General features: G+C 39.3%; 1 protein-coding gene across 5 annotated transcripts in view; it reads left to right on the top strand.

Annotated features, from left to right (window-relative positions):
• The window catches only part of Bruce (BIR repeat containing ubiquitin-conjugating enzyme), a 51,720-nt gene that overhangs the window by 22,295 nt on the left and 16,483 nt on the right, over positions 1 to 12,942 (top strand). For all 5 annotated transcript variants that reach the window (XM_073074058.1, XM_073074055.1, XM_073074056.1 and 2 more), the window contains 12 exons: positions 3 to 166; positions 1,392 to 1,467; positions 1,567 to 1,695; positions 1,899 to 2,160; positions 2,563 to 2,774; positions 9,149 to 9,431; positions 9,660 to 9,743; positions 9,884 to 10,009; positions 10,267 to 10,406; positions 10,779 to 10,941; positions 11,561 to 11,779; positions 12,494 to 12,743. In XM_073074058.1, coding sequence (XP_072930159.1) covers positions 3 to 166; positions 1,392 to 1,467; positions 1,567 to 1,695; positions 1,899 to 2,160; positions 2,563 to 2,774; positions 9,149 to 9,431; positions 9,660 to 9,743; positions 9,884 to 10,009; positions 10,267 to 10,406; positions 10,779 to 10,941; positions 11,561 to 11,779; positions 12,494 to 12,743 — 2,108 coding nt within the window. The remainder of the gene's footprint in view (positions 1 to 2; positions 167 to 1,391; positions 1,468 to 1,566; positions 1,696 to 1,898; positions 2,161 to 2,562; positions 2,775 to 9,148; positions 9,432 to 9,659; positions 9,744 to 9,883; positions 10,010 to 10,266; positions 10,407 to 10,778; positions 10,942 to 11,560; positions 11,780 to 12,493; positions 12,744 to 12,942) is intronic.

The following is a 12,942-nucleotide window of genomic DNA, read 5'->3' as shown; positions in this document are numbered from 1 at the left end:
AGCTGGACTGCACGTTCATGGAGAACGTGGTCTCGCTGTGGCTGACGCTGAACGGGTCGGCGTGGGGCGGCGGCGGCACGTCGTGGTCGCTGGCCGTGCCGGCCGACGCGCCGCGCGTGCGCCTCGCCTCCGACACCGTGTTCGCGCTGCTGAAGTCGCTCACGAGGTACGTACCGGCAACCCGAACACTTGACACCGAAAACGTCCGCCTACATTGCCGCCCCCCTATGTCCACCCAACACACTAAGCACATATCCTTCTGCACATATAATACACACCCTCCATATATAAATCTCACCTTCCTTGAAACCTGGCGTTTTGTTCATACACTACGTTTCTACACACTGCAGAGATATATATATGTTATAGTCAAATGCCGATACACAGTCTCTTCGCGGAAGGACTGGTTTATCCTAGGTTTGGCCAAAGCCATCAGGCAATCCCCGAAATACATTTCAATTTCGCCCTTTGCCTGAAGTATTTTTAGTCAAACCCAGGAGCTCCTAACTTTTCAGTCAAACGTCGAAAGTAAATTATTCTGTTTCGGTTTTGGCCTAGTCAATCCTAGAAGCGACTGCAAAACTCGGTCAAACGTTGATCTGAACATGTTTAAACAGGTTCATAATGTCTCTCGCGGTGTTCCGACCGATTGTTTTGTCATTTCATGTTCGTTCATTGAGCGTGCGGGCGTGTAATTGTGTAAAATTGAAGATGAGTGAGGTTAGGTTAGGTTAGGTTAGGTTTTTTTAAATTATTAAAACAATAAACATCAAAATTTTAAAATGTTATTTTTTTATACCTAATCTTACAAACTAACCTCCGTATATTCCAAAGCATTTATTTATTTATTTTATACTTTATTGCACATCGTACAAAAGGTGGGCCTAATGCCACACGGCATTCTCTCAAAGCATCTCAAATATAAAAGTGAAAATCACGTAAGCTGACCAATCAGGTGTCAGAACTGGCAGAGTTAAGCGGTTCTTAAGACTTGAAAGCTGCTTAAATGATAAAATGCTTCCAAATATACGAAGATAAGACACTTCATACCTATATCGGAGTTTGACTCGTCAAACCCCGATTTAATAAAATTGTGTTTTGACGTTTGCCTGACCAAATTAGTCTCTCCCAGGTTTGACGAAAATTGTTTAGTCAAAGGCCGAAAATTTACATTTGTTTGGGCTTTGACTAAGTCATTCAGTCTGACCTGAGGATTGACCAGTCCAACCTAGGAGCGCCGGAGCTTCGGAGTTTGCCTAAAACATATATATACCTCTACACTACACACCTTTTATACATATTCTGTGTTAACGCAGAATACACGCAGAATAAACACAGTGTCGCGTGCAATATATGTTTATACTTTTATACTAATTGTAATTTCCTTACAGATTGGACAACATCACGCTGAGGTGCTGGGTGTTGTCCATGCAGGCATTGGCTTGGATCGCCAGCTTACCATTATGTGTATGTACATTTACAATTTATGTATATAAGTTGAAAAAGTCTACAACTGTAAAAAAATCATATTAAAAAAATGTTTTTTTTTTTAATTTTTATTTACAGACTGAAGGTAGTGCCCAAACTATGGGACGCGTAATACTCGAGTGCGAACATTTCGTGCCAGCGCTAGTAAAGTTCGTGTCCATCGACGTTAGCACTGACGGCTCCGTTGTTACCTCGGAGCCCTATCTTGTAAGTTAACAAACTCAATTTTTACATTAGTTTAAAATTCACTTATTTTATTGAATCTTACGTGTTTGCACTTATAATCCGTATCGTTGATGCAGTGTATGTCTTAAAAAGACATGGACGCTTCTGACTTAGTTTAGAATAATGTTTTAGTGTGCGTGTTCGAGGTCGGACGTAGGAGGTGGTAACGTATTCGATGTGCGTAGGGCGGCGGCAGCATCGGCGGCGGCGCGGGCGCGACGGCGGCGCTGCAGTCGGTGCTGTCGCGCGTGGTGATGGCGCGCGGCTCGGCGGGCGCGGTGACGGCGCTGCGGGCGCTCGCGCAGCTGTGGCTGGCGCCCTGGGCGCACTCGCACGCCAACTCCGCCATGGACCTGCACGCCACGCTGCTGCGCGCCGCGCACTCGCTGCTGCCCGCGCTCGCACCCAAACACCTGCACCAGGGCCTGCCACTCATCGACGCCGTCGGTGAGTCGCTACTTCTCAAACTGTTTAAACGCACGCGTTACATTTTTAATTTGCTTCGAAGCAAACTTTGATTTAGGAAGCTAGTAATAATGATTAATAATGACTTAAGTCACAACACGATCGCCGGTCATGGTTCACGACAATCTACTTCGATTGTCGGTGGTACTCAACGACTGTCGGTACTTGTTGTTAGTGATTACTGCCTATCGTCATTATTTATGACCATCGCGGACTGTCGCTCCTATATTAGAGCCTTCCAATATTCAAAGTAGGTATTAAAAGAACTTTAACAACTGGTCGTCTTAACAATATCAAAGTAGCACTTGTTGTAATAACTTAAAGATTTTATTAGATTTGTGCAATGTTTGAATACGAGAATGAACAGTGTGCGTGTGTCCGCAGCGACGGCGAGCGCGTGGTGGGTGCGCAGCGCGTGCGGGTCGCGCGCGGAGGGCGGCGGCGAGGCGCGGCTGTCGGGGCTGATCGCGGACGTGCTGGCGGGCGGCGGCCGGCGCGCGCCGCTGCGCCGCGCGGTGCTCGCGCAGCTGCTGCACTACTGCCGGAAGCTCATGGCCGTGCCGCTGCCGCCCAGCGGTGCTGCATCGCCACCATCGGTTAGTATCATTCAACAGCAATAATTTAAGTAAAAAAAAAACTTTTATGTCTAATTATCAATAAAACTTGTATATGTCGGAGAAGGACGGCTCTCATCGACATCATTGATAGAATCTATGGGTTTTGTGGGCGTTGTCATAGGGTAGATGCAGGCACAAATACAGTAATCACAGTATTTATTGTTCTCTTAACATGATAACTTCGGATTTACAAAATAACTATACTATACTACTACTATTACTTTACAAACAAAGGATTTGAGCAGCAGGTTCAAGGTAGTGACTACACGCTCCAAAGCACAACGAAATAATGATCCACCTCGATCACTCACATCAGTTCTTATCAAAGTTTCCCCACCGCGCCGCCACATACCTCGACCCCACTAGAGACCTTTTAAGTCTCTGCTCTGATTCTAATACGAAAGCTATACAATGACTTCGATTGATCAAGTACCAATAACATTACTAAAATACTAAAGTAACAGTATAGCTAAAGCTATATTAAATAACTCTGACTCTTCCTCCGCCACGGCCATCCTGACGCTTCACACGTCCTCGTGTGACCTTGAAGGATGAGTGCAATTGTTATCTGAAATGAAACATATTTATTTTGGTAAAACTGTATGGTAGGAATGACCTCGAACGGGGACCACATCTGATCAAAAGGAGACCAAAGTATCCCCCGACCAGGTCGCGCGGATTTGGGTAGGCCTATGTCCAGCAGTGGACTTTCAAGGCTGATAGATGGATGGTTGGAGAGTTGTATGGTTAAATATTAAATAACGAGTCTCACGACACTCAGTCACATTAAGCAATGCTTTCACCCTTCACCCTTTGTTGATTTATTGGCACCCATACATTTGACCATTTAAAACAAAAATATTGCAGTTAAAGTGTAATCTTAAGTGGGGTCCTAAAATGTTAATGATTAAGAAATTCTCAAACGTTAAAAACAGGACGCCATATCACTCGAAATCTGTCATGGAACTTAGCCAAAGTCATAAACTAAACCTAACTTGGTTTTCAAGTGGCATTTTTGTATTATGAGGTGTCAAATGCCAATGTGTTAAAAATTCTTGGGAATTTCTTTCCTTTCAAGACATAAGTGGCTATAAATTTGCTCTCTATGACCCTCTACGTTATAAAATTAAGAATGTTATGTTGTGACGATGCTTACCTAGCCACTTTACACTTATACTTAAACAATGACTGGTTCTTATGACATTTAACAAGCGAGAGTTCAAGTGCGTAAGAATTGCCCCGTAATGTTTTACTTCACTGCGTCCCAAATTAATAAAACGTACACTTTATGTAAGCAATGATATACTTCCAAGGACCAATCGTCAAAATAAACTTATTCGTTCAACTATTGTACAAAAGAAACATTTACCTACACCAAACAATTTTCTATATAATCGGGGCACAAGTAATCTTCCCCTCAGTTAAATAGCCACCACGTCTATTTAACTTATACATAAATATAATTAAAACAGTCTATTAAATGGCCAACTCGCCTATTTAACAAATAAATCCACATAATACAACCAGTCCGTTAAATGGCCACCTCGCCTATTTAACAAATATATCCACATAATACAACCAGCCCGTTAAATGGCCACCTCGCCTATTTAACAAATATATCCACATAATACAACCAGCCCGTTAAATGGCCACCTCGCCTATTTAACAAATATATCCACATAATACAACCAGTCCGTTAAATGGCCACCTCGCCTATTTAACAAATATATCCACATAATACAACCAGCCCGTTAAATGGCCACCTCGCCTATTTAACAAATATATCCACATAATACAACCAGTCCGTTAAATGGCCACCTCGCCTATTTAACAAATATATCCACATAATACAACCAGCCCGTTAAATGGCCACCTCGCCTATTTAACAAATATATCCACATAATACAAACAGTCCGTTAAATGGCCACCTCGCCTATTTAACGTACACAATATATTTTCTTTAATTCTCTTAAACAACCTTTACGCCATCCCTTAAAGCCTTCTGAACGATCATATCGCCGTTAGAAAGCTTTCACTTCACTTACACAGCCTTCGCGCCGTATTATCTACTATCATGGTATTTGGACCATCATATTGCTGTTAAAAAAAAAAGCATTTACCTCGCTTGCATAGTCTCCACGACGTGTACCTAAGTATTTCCTAAGTATATGCATCCTATTTGCATAGTCATATCACCTTTAGAATCATATCACCTTAGTTAGTCAAATCTATATACTATTTTAATAGTACACTATAACTGATACACTTACGCTACTAACGTCTATCAACGCTAATAACAAACTTAAAACCCAGTGGACAGTTGGTACAATTAAGGCCATTGTTATTGTTACTTCTTCTTCTAAGATTACATTTTAAAACCTCGCGCTTTGACATTTAAATAAGTCATATTTGCCCATTTCATTTGCTTACTGTACGAAAAAAAAAACATATTTGAAATACATGTACGATTGTCTTTATTGCGATTTTGTAGACATCACATAGAAGTTAATAACACGGTAGGTTTCCGCACGAAGTGTTCCTTCACGACAATAGTAAGTGATTAATAATTTCTAATACGCACAAAACTTCTAAAAACTAAAAGGTGCGTGCCTGGAGTTGAAACCTAGGTCCCAGCGATCGAGAAGCCATGCTTCAACCCCTAGGCTATCACTGCTTTTTTTTCTTAAATATTTTATAATCATAATCCCATACTAAAACTTATTCTAACCACGACGCCAATTAAAGAGCGGCCACTGGTACGTTGATTTAATTTTATACCATCTTTATTTATACGGTTTCTTCTATACCTTAAACAACTTTTCTTGTAATTAAAAATACTTAGCTAGCCCTATGTGTTAAACACGGCTTGAATTCTACCATGAAGATACGCTAGACTCGAATTTGCAAAATTGATAACTTTAATCCAAATCAATCAAAATTGTATAGTTATCAATTACTAATTTTGATAAAAAGAAATTGAATGCTTTAGACTCCAAAACAAATATTGTTTATACTTCAAATGTACGAGATATTACGTACAGTTAACCAATCGAAAAAAAAATATATTAATTCTACGGAACAAATACACTTGTAATGATGTAAACAAGGACACAAGCAACAAAAAAGTAAGAATTATGTTATTTACGGACAATTTTAAAGTCACAAAGAAATTATACAGTGTTTGTTTATAAATATTATTATGTAGCGAATAATCTCTTTAATAAGTAATTTGACAACGCTTTTAACAATTTTTTTTTTCTTTTACGTTTCGTTTTGATGCGATAGGTGAGCATTTACTTGCGGACACCTTTTATAATAATAGTTTGAAAAATATTACTTTGGATCAAATACTCTAGGAACTCTCAAAATTTAATCCGAATCTTAGTTATTTTTATATTATATAGCGGCGCTATCTCGACAGTAAAATAATAGATCAAACTGCCTGAAACACCAATCCCATACGTAAAACGTTCATTTATCAAAATCTTTATGTATGGGTAACAAAATTAGTTATCACTTGTACGAGTATATCTAAAATCGTCAGTCGTCAATCAGATTTGATATATTAACAGTAACATTTTGCAATCCAAAAACTAAACTGTGAAATGCAATCATTGAAAAGAAAACTATTAATTCCTTCTTATTTGCTTTCCTATTAATTCCTTCAAAGTATTCGTAATTTAATTCCTAATTTCTTTCATACGTTAATAATTATCATGTCACAAATATGTAACCAATACCATATGCTTCTATTAACTTGCATGAAACCATACAGACGGCTTTAGAAGTGGCTCTTAAAGGAGATTATAAATGTGGTTAAAATTTTCATACAAAAATGTTATCTTGCGTCACACGAACAGTTATATTATTTGACTTATATTTCAGAATGACTTACGCATTTATTAATAAAATTGGTAACAACTCTTGGATGATAAATTTCCTCCCTTTGTTCAGTCTATTGCTGATTTAATTATAGTTAAATGTCTTTACACACCAAGCATAGTACCTACTGTCTTCTCTATTAAATTCTATTCTATGTTGATAGACGAATTGTAAAATCCATTAGCTATGTATGTATGTATATCATCACCATACTAAATGCTTAAAATGTTACATATGAATGACAAAAGCGATTAAGAATTTTGTAAGTTTCATTATTTATGAACACCGATAATAATCCGATGAACATGATATACAAAAAAAAAAACCGGTCATACATCTATTTCTAATATCTATTTCTAATATCGATCCCCACAATTTACTTACTCACAACTAATTTCATCGCATAATCTGTTCGTTTGTCAACACTTATAACCCGACAATATTGCTAAGATTTAAGAGTCTAATTTTTAAGTTACCTGAATTATCCTACTACCTACTCGTAGGTTAACATCAACCTGTAATGTGTAAATCTACCAAGAACAGTAAGTATATTACTGTTAATATTGATTGAAATATCACTGTCTTATTCTATAGGTCTCGACATATCAAAATACAACAGCCAACGTCTTATTCATTTAACTTACTAATCTATAATTTAACTATTATATTTATGTAATCAAAATTATATCTAACACTTATGTTCATAACACACATTCAATCCAGATGTGGTTATTTAAACTTTCTTCACCTTTTTTTTTTCATTTAGCTTAAAATACAATTATAACGTCATAAACACAAAGTACTTAAATGTATTTCACAATAAAATGCAAGAATCTACATTTTTTTATCATTATATCAGGTATTTTAATTTCTGGCCATTATTTCTCTTTTTTATCCTAATAAGCATCAGAATCAAAAACAAAATGAATATTGCTCACCAAATTGTGTGAAGAACTCGGGCTTTATACAACACACGTCCACTCGTGTACTATGTCCTATACAGTCAGATGAAAGGTTTTACTTGTTTTTAGCTGACCATAATCTCCAACTGCACGTTCTTATATGAAATTCAGCGGCACGCTTATATCATCAGGTGACTTGTAGCCTCGTCATAGCCATCGTCGTATTGAGGCACTTGGAATTTCGTACATAGTGTAGTTTTCCGTTGGTTTAACTGAAACATTTATAACAGCTATGACAACAAATAACAAATTGTCCACGAGCTAATAAAAAAAAATGTAAAATCTGGGATAAGATTAAGGTCCTGTATTGTAGACTTTCATATTTTTCTACAATTAAAATGTCACGTTACAAAGGAACGAACTAATAACACATAATTTGTCCTGAATGGACAAAAATAATAGATTATCTAAACTGATCTATGCTGTAGTAATTATATAATATAACCCATCTCGCATAAACATATGGACAACGAAACACTCACAACATTGTAAAATATCACTAATAATCGAGAGAAAAAAAAAAGATCTTAAAATTTTACAATATTTATGACAGAATCTTTCATAGTAACACTCAGATAATAAAAGAGAGAGAAAAAATACTCCCCTGACTTCAGCTGTTCATCAACCAAACAATCACAGTCGTCAGGTTGCACCTCCTCAGGATGAAACTCAGGTGATGTCTTTAGACCAACTTTCGCAAGTTGCGCAGCTCCTCCACAAGTAATTGTTATTTTACTATTTCTCGTTGAACACCGCCGCCGTTATTTGTTACACTCAATTCACTTAAGTCTTTTGTGCCTGCACAGATCCCGCTTCTGATGTCGGAGAAGGACGGCTCTCATCGACATCATTGATAGAATCTATGGGTTTTGTGGGCGTTGTCATAGGGTAGATGCAGGCACAAATACAGTAATCACAGTATTTATTGTTCTCTTAACATGATAACTTCGGATTTACAAAATAACTATACTATACTACTACTATTACTTTACAAACAAAGGATTTGAGCAGCAGGTTCAAGGTAGTGACTACACGCTCCAAAGCACAACGAAATAATGATCCACCTCGATCACTCACATCAGTTCTTATCAAAGTTTCCCCACCGCGCCGCCACATACCTCGACCCCACTAGAGACCTTTTAAGTCTCTGCTCTGATTCTAATACGAAAGCTATACAATGACTTCGATTGATCAAGTACCAATAACATTACTAAAATACTAAAGTAACAGTATAGCTAAAGCTATATTAAATAACTCTGACTCTTCCTCCGACATATATAAATGTCTAACAATCAAAAAATAACCAAACCCCTTTTCTTTCTTCATGACAAATTGTAATTATAAATATAACGTCAATTTGGTATAGTAATATGCTGTAGTGATATATTTGAATTACTCTTAAAATATTGGAAATATTATAAGAGTAATTCAAAATTTAAAAGACATTTAGTGACATCAGAAATTCTCCAATAACACAGAAAGGCTTACAAGATTGCTTTAAATTCACAGTCTGTCGGGAGTCCCCCATCGGCCTCTTGCCCGAGTCCGCCGTCCGCGTCGCAGTCGGCGACGAGCCCGTCGCCCCCCTCCCCGGGCACGCCGCCGGGCACGCCGCCGGGCCTGCCGCCGGGCACGCGGTCGGGCCTGCCGCCCGCCGCCAGCCCGCCGCCGCCGCCGCCCGCGTCGCAGACGGACGAGAGCAAGGCGCAGGCGCAGGACCAGCAGGGCGACGCCAACGTCGAGGACGAGCGCAAGCAGCAGGCGCCGCGACCGCCCACGCTCGCCGATACCGGTATGTTATACTAATCGACTATGTGTTGAATTTGTCTGTCGGCCACTCTTGTTTTGTTAAGATTAAGCCAATATGTTTTTATTATAAAACATTTATTTCATCGGGTTAGATTGTTTTGCTACTTATGTCCAATAGTCATTTTCACTTTATCTTGTTTACTAATTCCTCTAATTAAATAAATTTTGACCAATTAATATCTTTAATAGCTATGTTATGTTAATTTTTCAGTGCTCCAACAATCTGAGGTTATGCAGAAGTTCTACAAGACCTTGTCCTTGTGCGATGGAATGAATACATTATTGTTAAATTCTGGTATGTATTTATTTTTTACACCTAAATTTAAGTCTATTATTTATCTAAAACATCGAACATAGACATACAATAAAACATCCTATGCGTATCATATTGGTATAACATCGTTAAAGTAAATGTTAAAATTGTTTATTGTGCAGGAATGGGTGCAGAGCCGCCGGCGGAGTACTCGTCGGTGAAGGAGGAGGTGTTCTGGCTGGTGGCGCAGATGCCCAGCGTGGCCTCCAACCCGGCGCTCATGGTGCCCAGCCTTATTGAATTCCTACGTAAGTGCTCTGACCGGGTGTAATGTCCATAGTATTTAATCTAAATGAATTTATTTAACATTTTGTTAGGAAGGCCATGCGTACCAGATCACAAACTTACAAATAATACTTTATAAAAAAGAAACTTGATTGTGATACCATATTGATTTACGGTTGTAATAAGGCCTTTACAATCGTAGCTATGAAAATTAAATTTTATATCATACTTTGCAATGTCAGTCATATACGATTATGACATCTTGTACATAATTCAACAGGTAAAGACGAAGTAGTAAATCTATCCCAAGCGATGCAACTGCTCATCATCAGACTCTTGGAGAAGCCGGAAGCGCTCCAGGCGTTCATAGATGCGGGTGGCCTTGAGTTGGCCATTGAAAAGCTCACTGCGTGCCACCAGGTATGGGATTCATATTATGTTCACTATCTATCGAAATTTAGTCACTTTTGACTTATACTGATAGCAATATAGGATTTCGAAATAATTGCTCTCTACTATTTTGCCAGGAGAATTATTTTTGTCATTTTTAGTCTGTCAATATAACTTTTGAGTTAGTCATGTAAACAGCAAGAATTTATGATGAGTATTTCTCTTGTAGGAAGGAGCTTCATTTCTGTAACCCTGCTTTATTACTGTACCCAATTACTCCTAATTGTTTGGGTATTTTTTGTTTGCCTCGTAACACAGTTTAATCTTTTGTATTACCACCCAAAAAGGAAGAATTTGCGTGCAGAAATGTTATCAACTTAACTTTTTTTTTTTGTCACATAGGCCGGTCCAAGTGGTAGCCAAGGTTTGGTGTCGTCTCTGATGAACCACCTGAAGCTACCCCCACAACTGATCAACCTCTCCACGGCGGCCGCGACCAATAACAAGAAGTCGCAACCTCTAGTCATTGAAACCACTAATGGATTGGTCAACATTGCACCTTTATGTAAGTTGTGTATATTTATTTGTTAGTAATAGTTATAAATTGTATTGAGCAGCCTTATAGATCTAGATAAATTTAAAATAATAATCACTTTAACTTCCATCAATTTGGGTCGGTTGCAATCCCTGTTAATCTTTATAAGGACAAAAGGACGCGTTTCTGTTTGTGTGTTTGGTTTGACTATGAGTACGATGTATGTATTATCAGCATATAAAATGTTATTTTGTAATCCATAATATCTATATTTATTCTAAAATAGTCCTGAATAAAAAAAAATCATTCAGTTTTTAAAAGTTTATTCTTAAATATGGCTTTTCCTGGACCGTATACTTTTGCCGAAGTTACTGCGGTCGGGTGTGTTCTTGTCACAGTAAATGAGTTTCATGAGATGATATTTCATTCAATGTTAGTTGCTTCTTACTACACACATATGTGCCTCTTTTTATTTAATTGTATTTCTTTATATGCATACGGATAGAAGTGTTGTAATCGCAATTAAAATGTTATTTCGTATTACGTACACGTGTATCTCAAACAACGTTGATTTAATAATGTTAACGATGCGACTTGTAATACTTACTAGTTATTTTTAGTAGTGTTAACCAATAGAATGTATTCGCAGGCACGGTGTCGTGCGGCAACCCGACGGCGCAGGCGGCGGACGTGCTGCTGGGCGGCGCGGGCGGCGCGGGCCCGTGCGCGGCGCGGCGCGTGCGCGCGGCCGCCTGGTCCTACCACTTCTACAGCGCGGACGACGCCTCGCTCGCGCTCACGCTCACGCTGCCCTACGCCGCGCGCCTGCACGAGGTGCACCTGCAGCCGCACCTCACCAGCCTCGCAAGTCAGTCGCGTCTTATGTTGTTATTTAAGCCCGCTCCACATTCTCGCGAGAACGCGAGAAAAGTACGAGAAACATGAATGTGTATTCTTCTCGCGTTGTCGTCGTGTTCTACGATTTTTGTCGGTTTTTTGGCGCGAGAGAATGGCACGAGAACTACGCGAGAACTTATATCGAGTCTATTAGATTTAATTGTCAATAAAATATACATTTTTAATAATAGTAGGTTGTGAACGAGCATGCAGTCCACGTCAAGTGGCGTCAACCGCCCATGGACACGTATAATCAACGCCAAATAAAATTACAGGTCTAAGGTTGATTACAGATGTGTCACTGTCTCTAAAGACTAAATTGAAACGCCTCGGATATTTTACTAAGAAATGTATAGATTGATTACATACGTTTAAGATGGATTGATTACTATGTAAATAGTAATTGATAGAAGATAATTTTCTGTAAACCAAAAACAATGCCTGTAATTTTTTTTTACTCATACATAAAAAAATATTGAGTTTGATGGCATGTTAACAATCATTATGATATCGCTAGTGTCTTAGATGTGATTTTTACCACTACTCTCTCTTAACGAATATCAAACCATCATGACGTAACACTGAACACTTGAGGTATGGCCGGCTAATTTTACTAGCATTTCGGTCGTACCCACCGACTGATGCACAATTTTATAATTAATATTGATGATGTTTGTATGTGCAGCGTGCCCGGGCGCAGTGGGCGTGGAGGCGGGTTGCGGCGGCACGCTGGCGCCGCTGGGCCCGCCGCAGCACACGGCCGGCATGACGTTCATCCGGCTGGCGGTGACGCGGCCGGTGGTGTGCACCACGGTGCAGCTGCGCCTGTACAAGCCGCGCGACTCGCCCAACATGGGCCTGCTGCAGCTCAAGCTGCTCGTCGCGCCGGCGTTCGCGCCGCCACACCCCGATCGACCTGCCCTCGACACGTATGAGTTAGTATACATTCTAGCTCTCTATTACTTTAAAGCCGATATTTAGTAGTAAAAAAAAGAGAATTGAATCTTTATTTATTGATTTACTTGAGAGTGAAAAGTTGCTGTAAGGGATTTTTTTCTTGTCACGTGGGTTAATACCCGCCCGTGTGTCTTGCTACCCGTATGCTCGAATTCACTCTGTGTAGTCTTTGCAGTC

Source organism: Epargyreus clarus, unplaced genomic scaffold, assembly GCF_041222505.1.
Source record: "Epargyreus clarus isolate Ecla_fem2 unplaced genomic scaffold, WU_Ecla_fem_2.2 ptg000006l, whole genome shotgun sequence".
Lineage (NCBI taxonomy): Eukaryota > Metazoa > Arthropoda > Insecta > Lepidoptera > Hesperiidae > Epargyreus > Epargyreus clarus.
The sequence above is the reverse complement of the archived record's forward strand: the minus strand, read 5'-3'. Positions and strand labels throughout refer to the sequence as shown.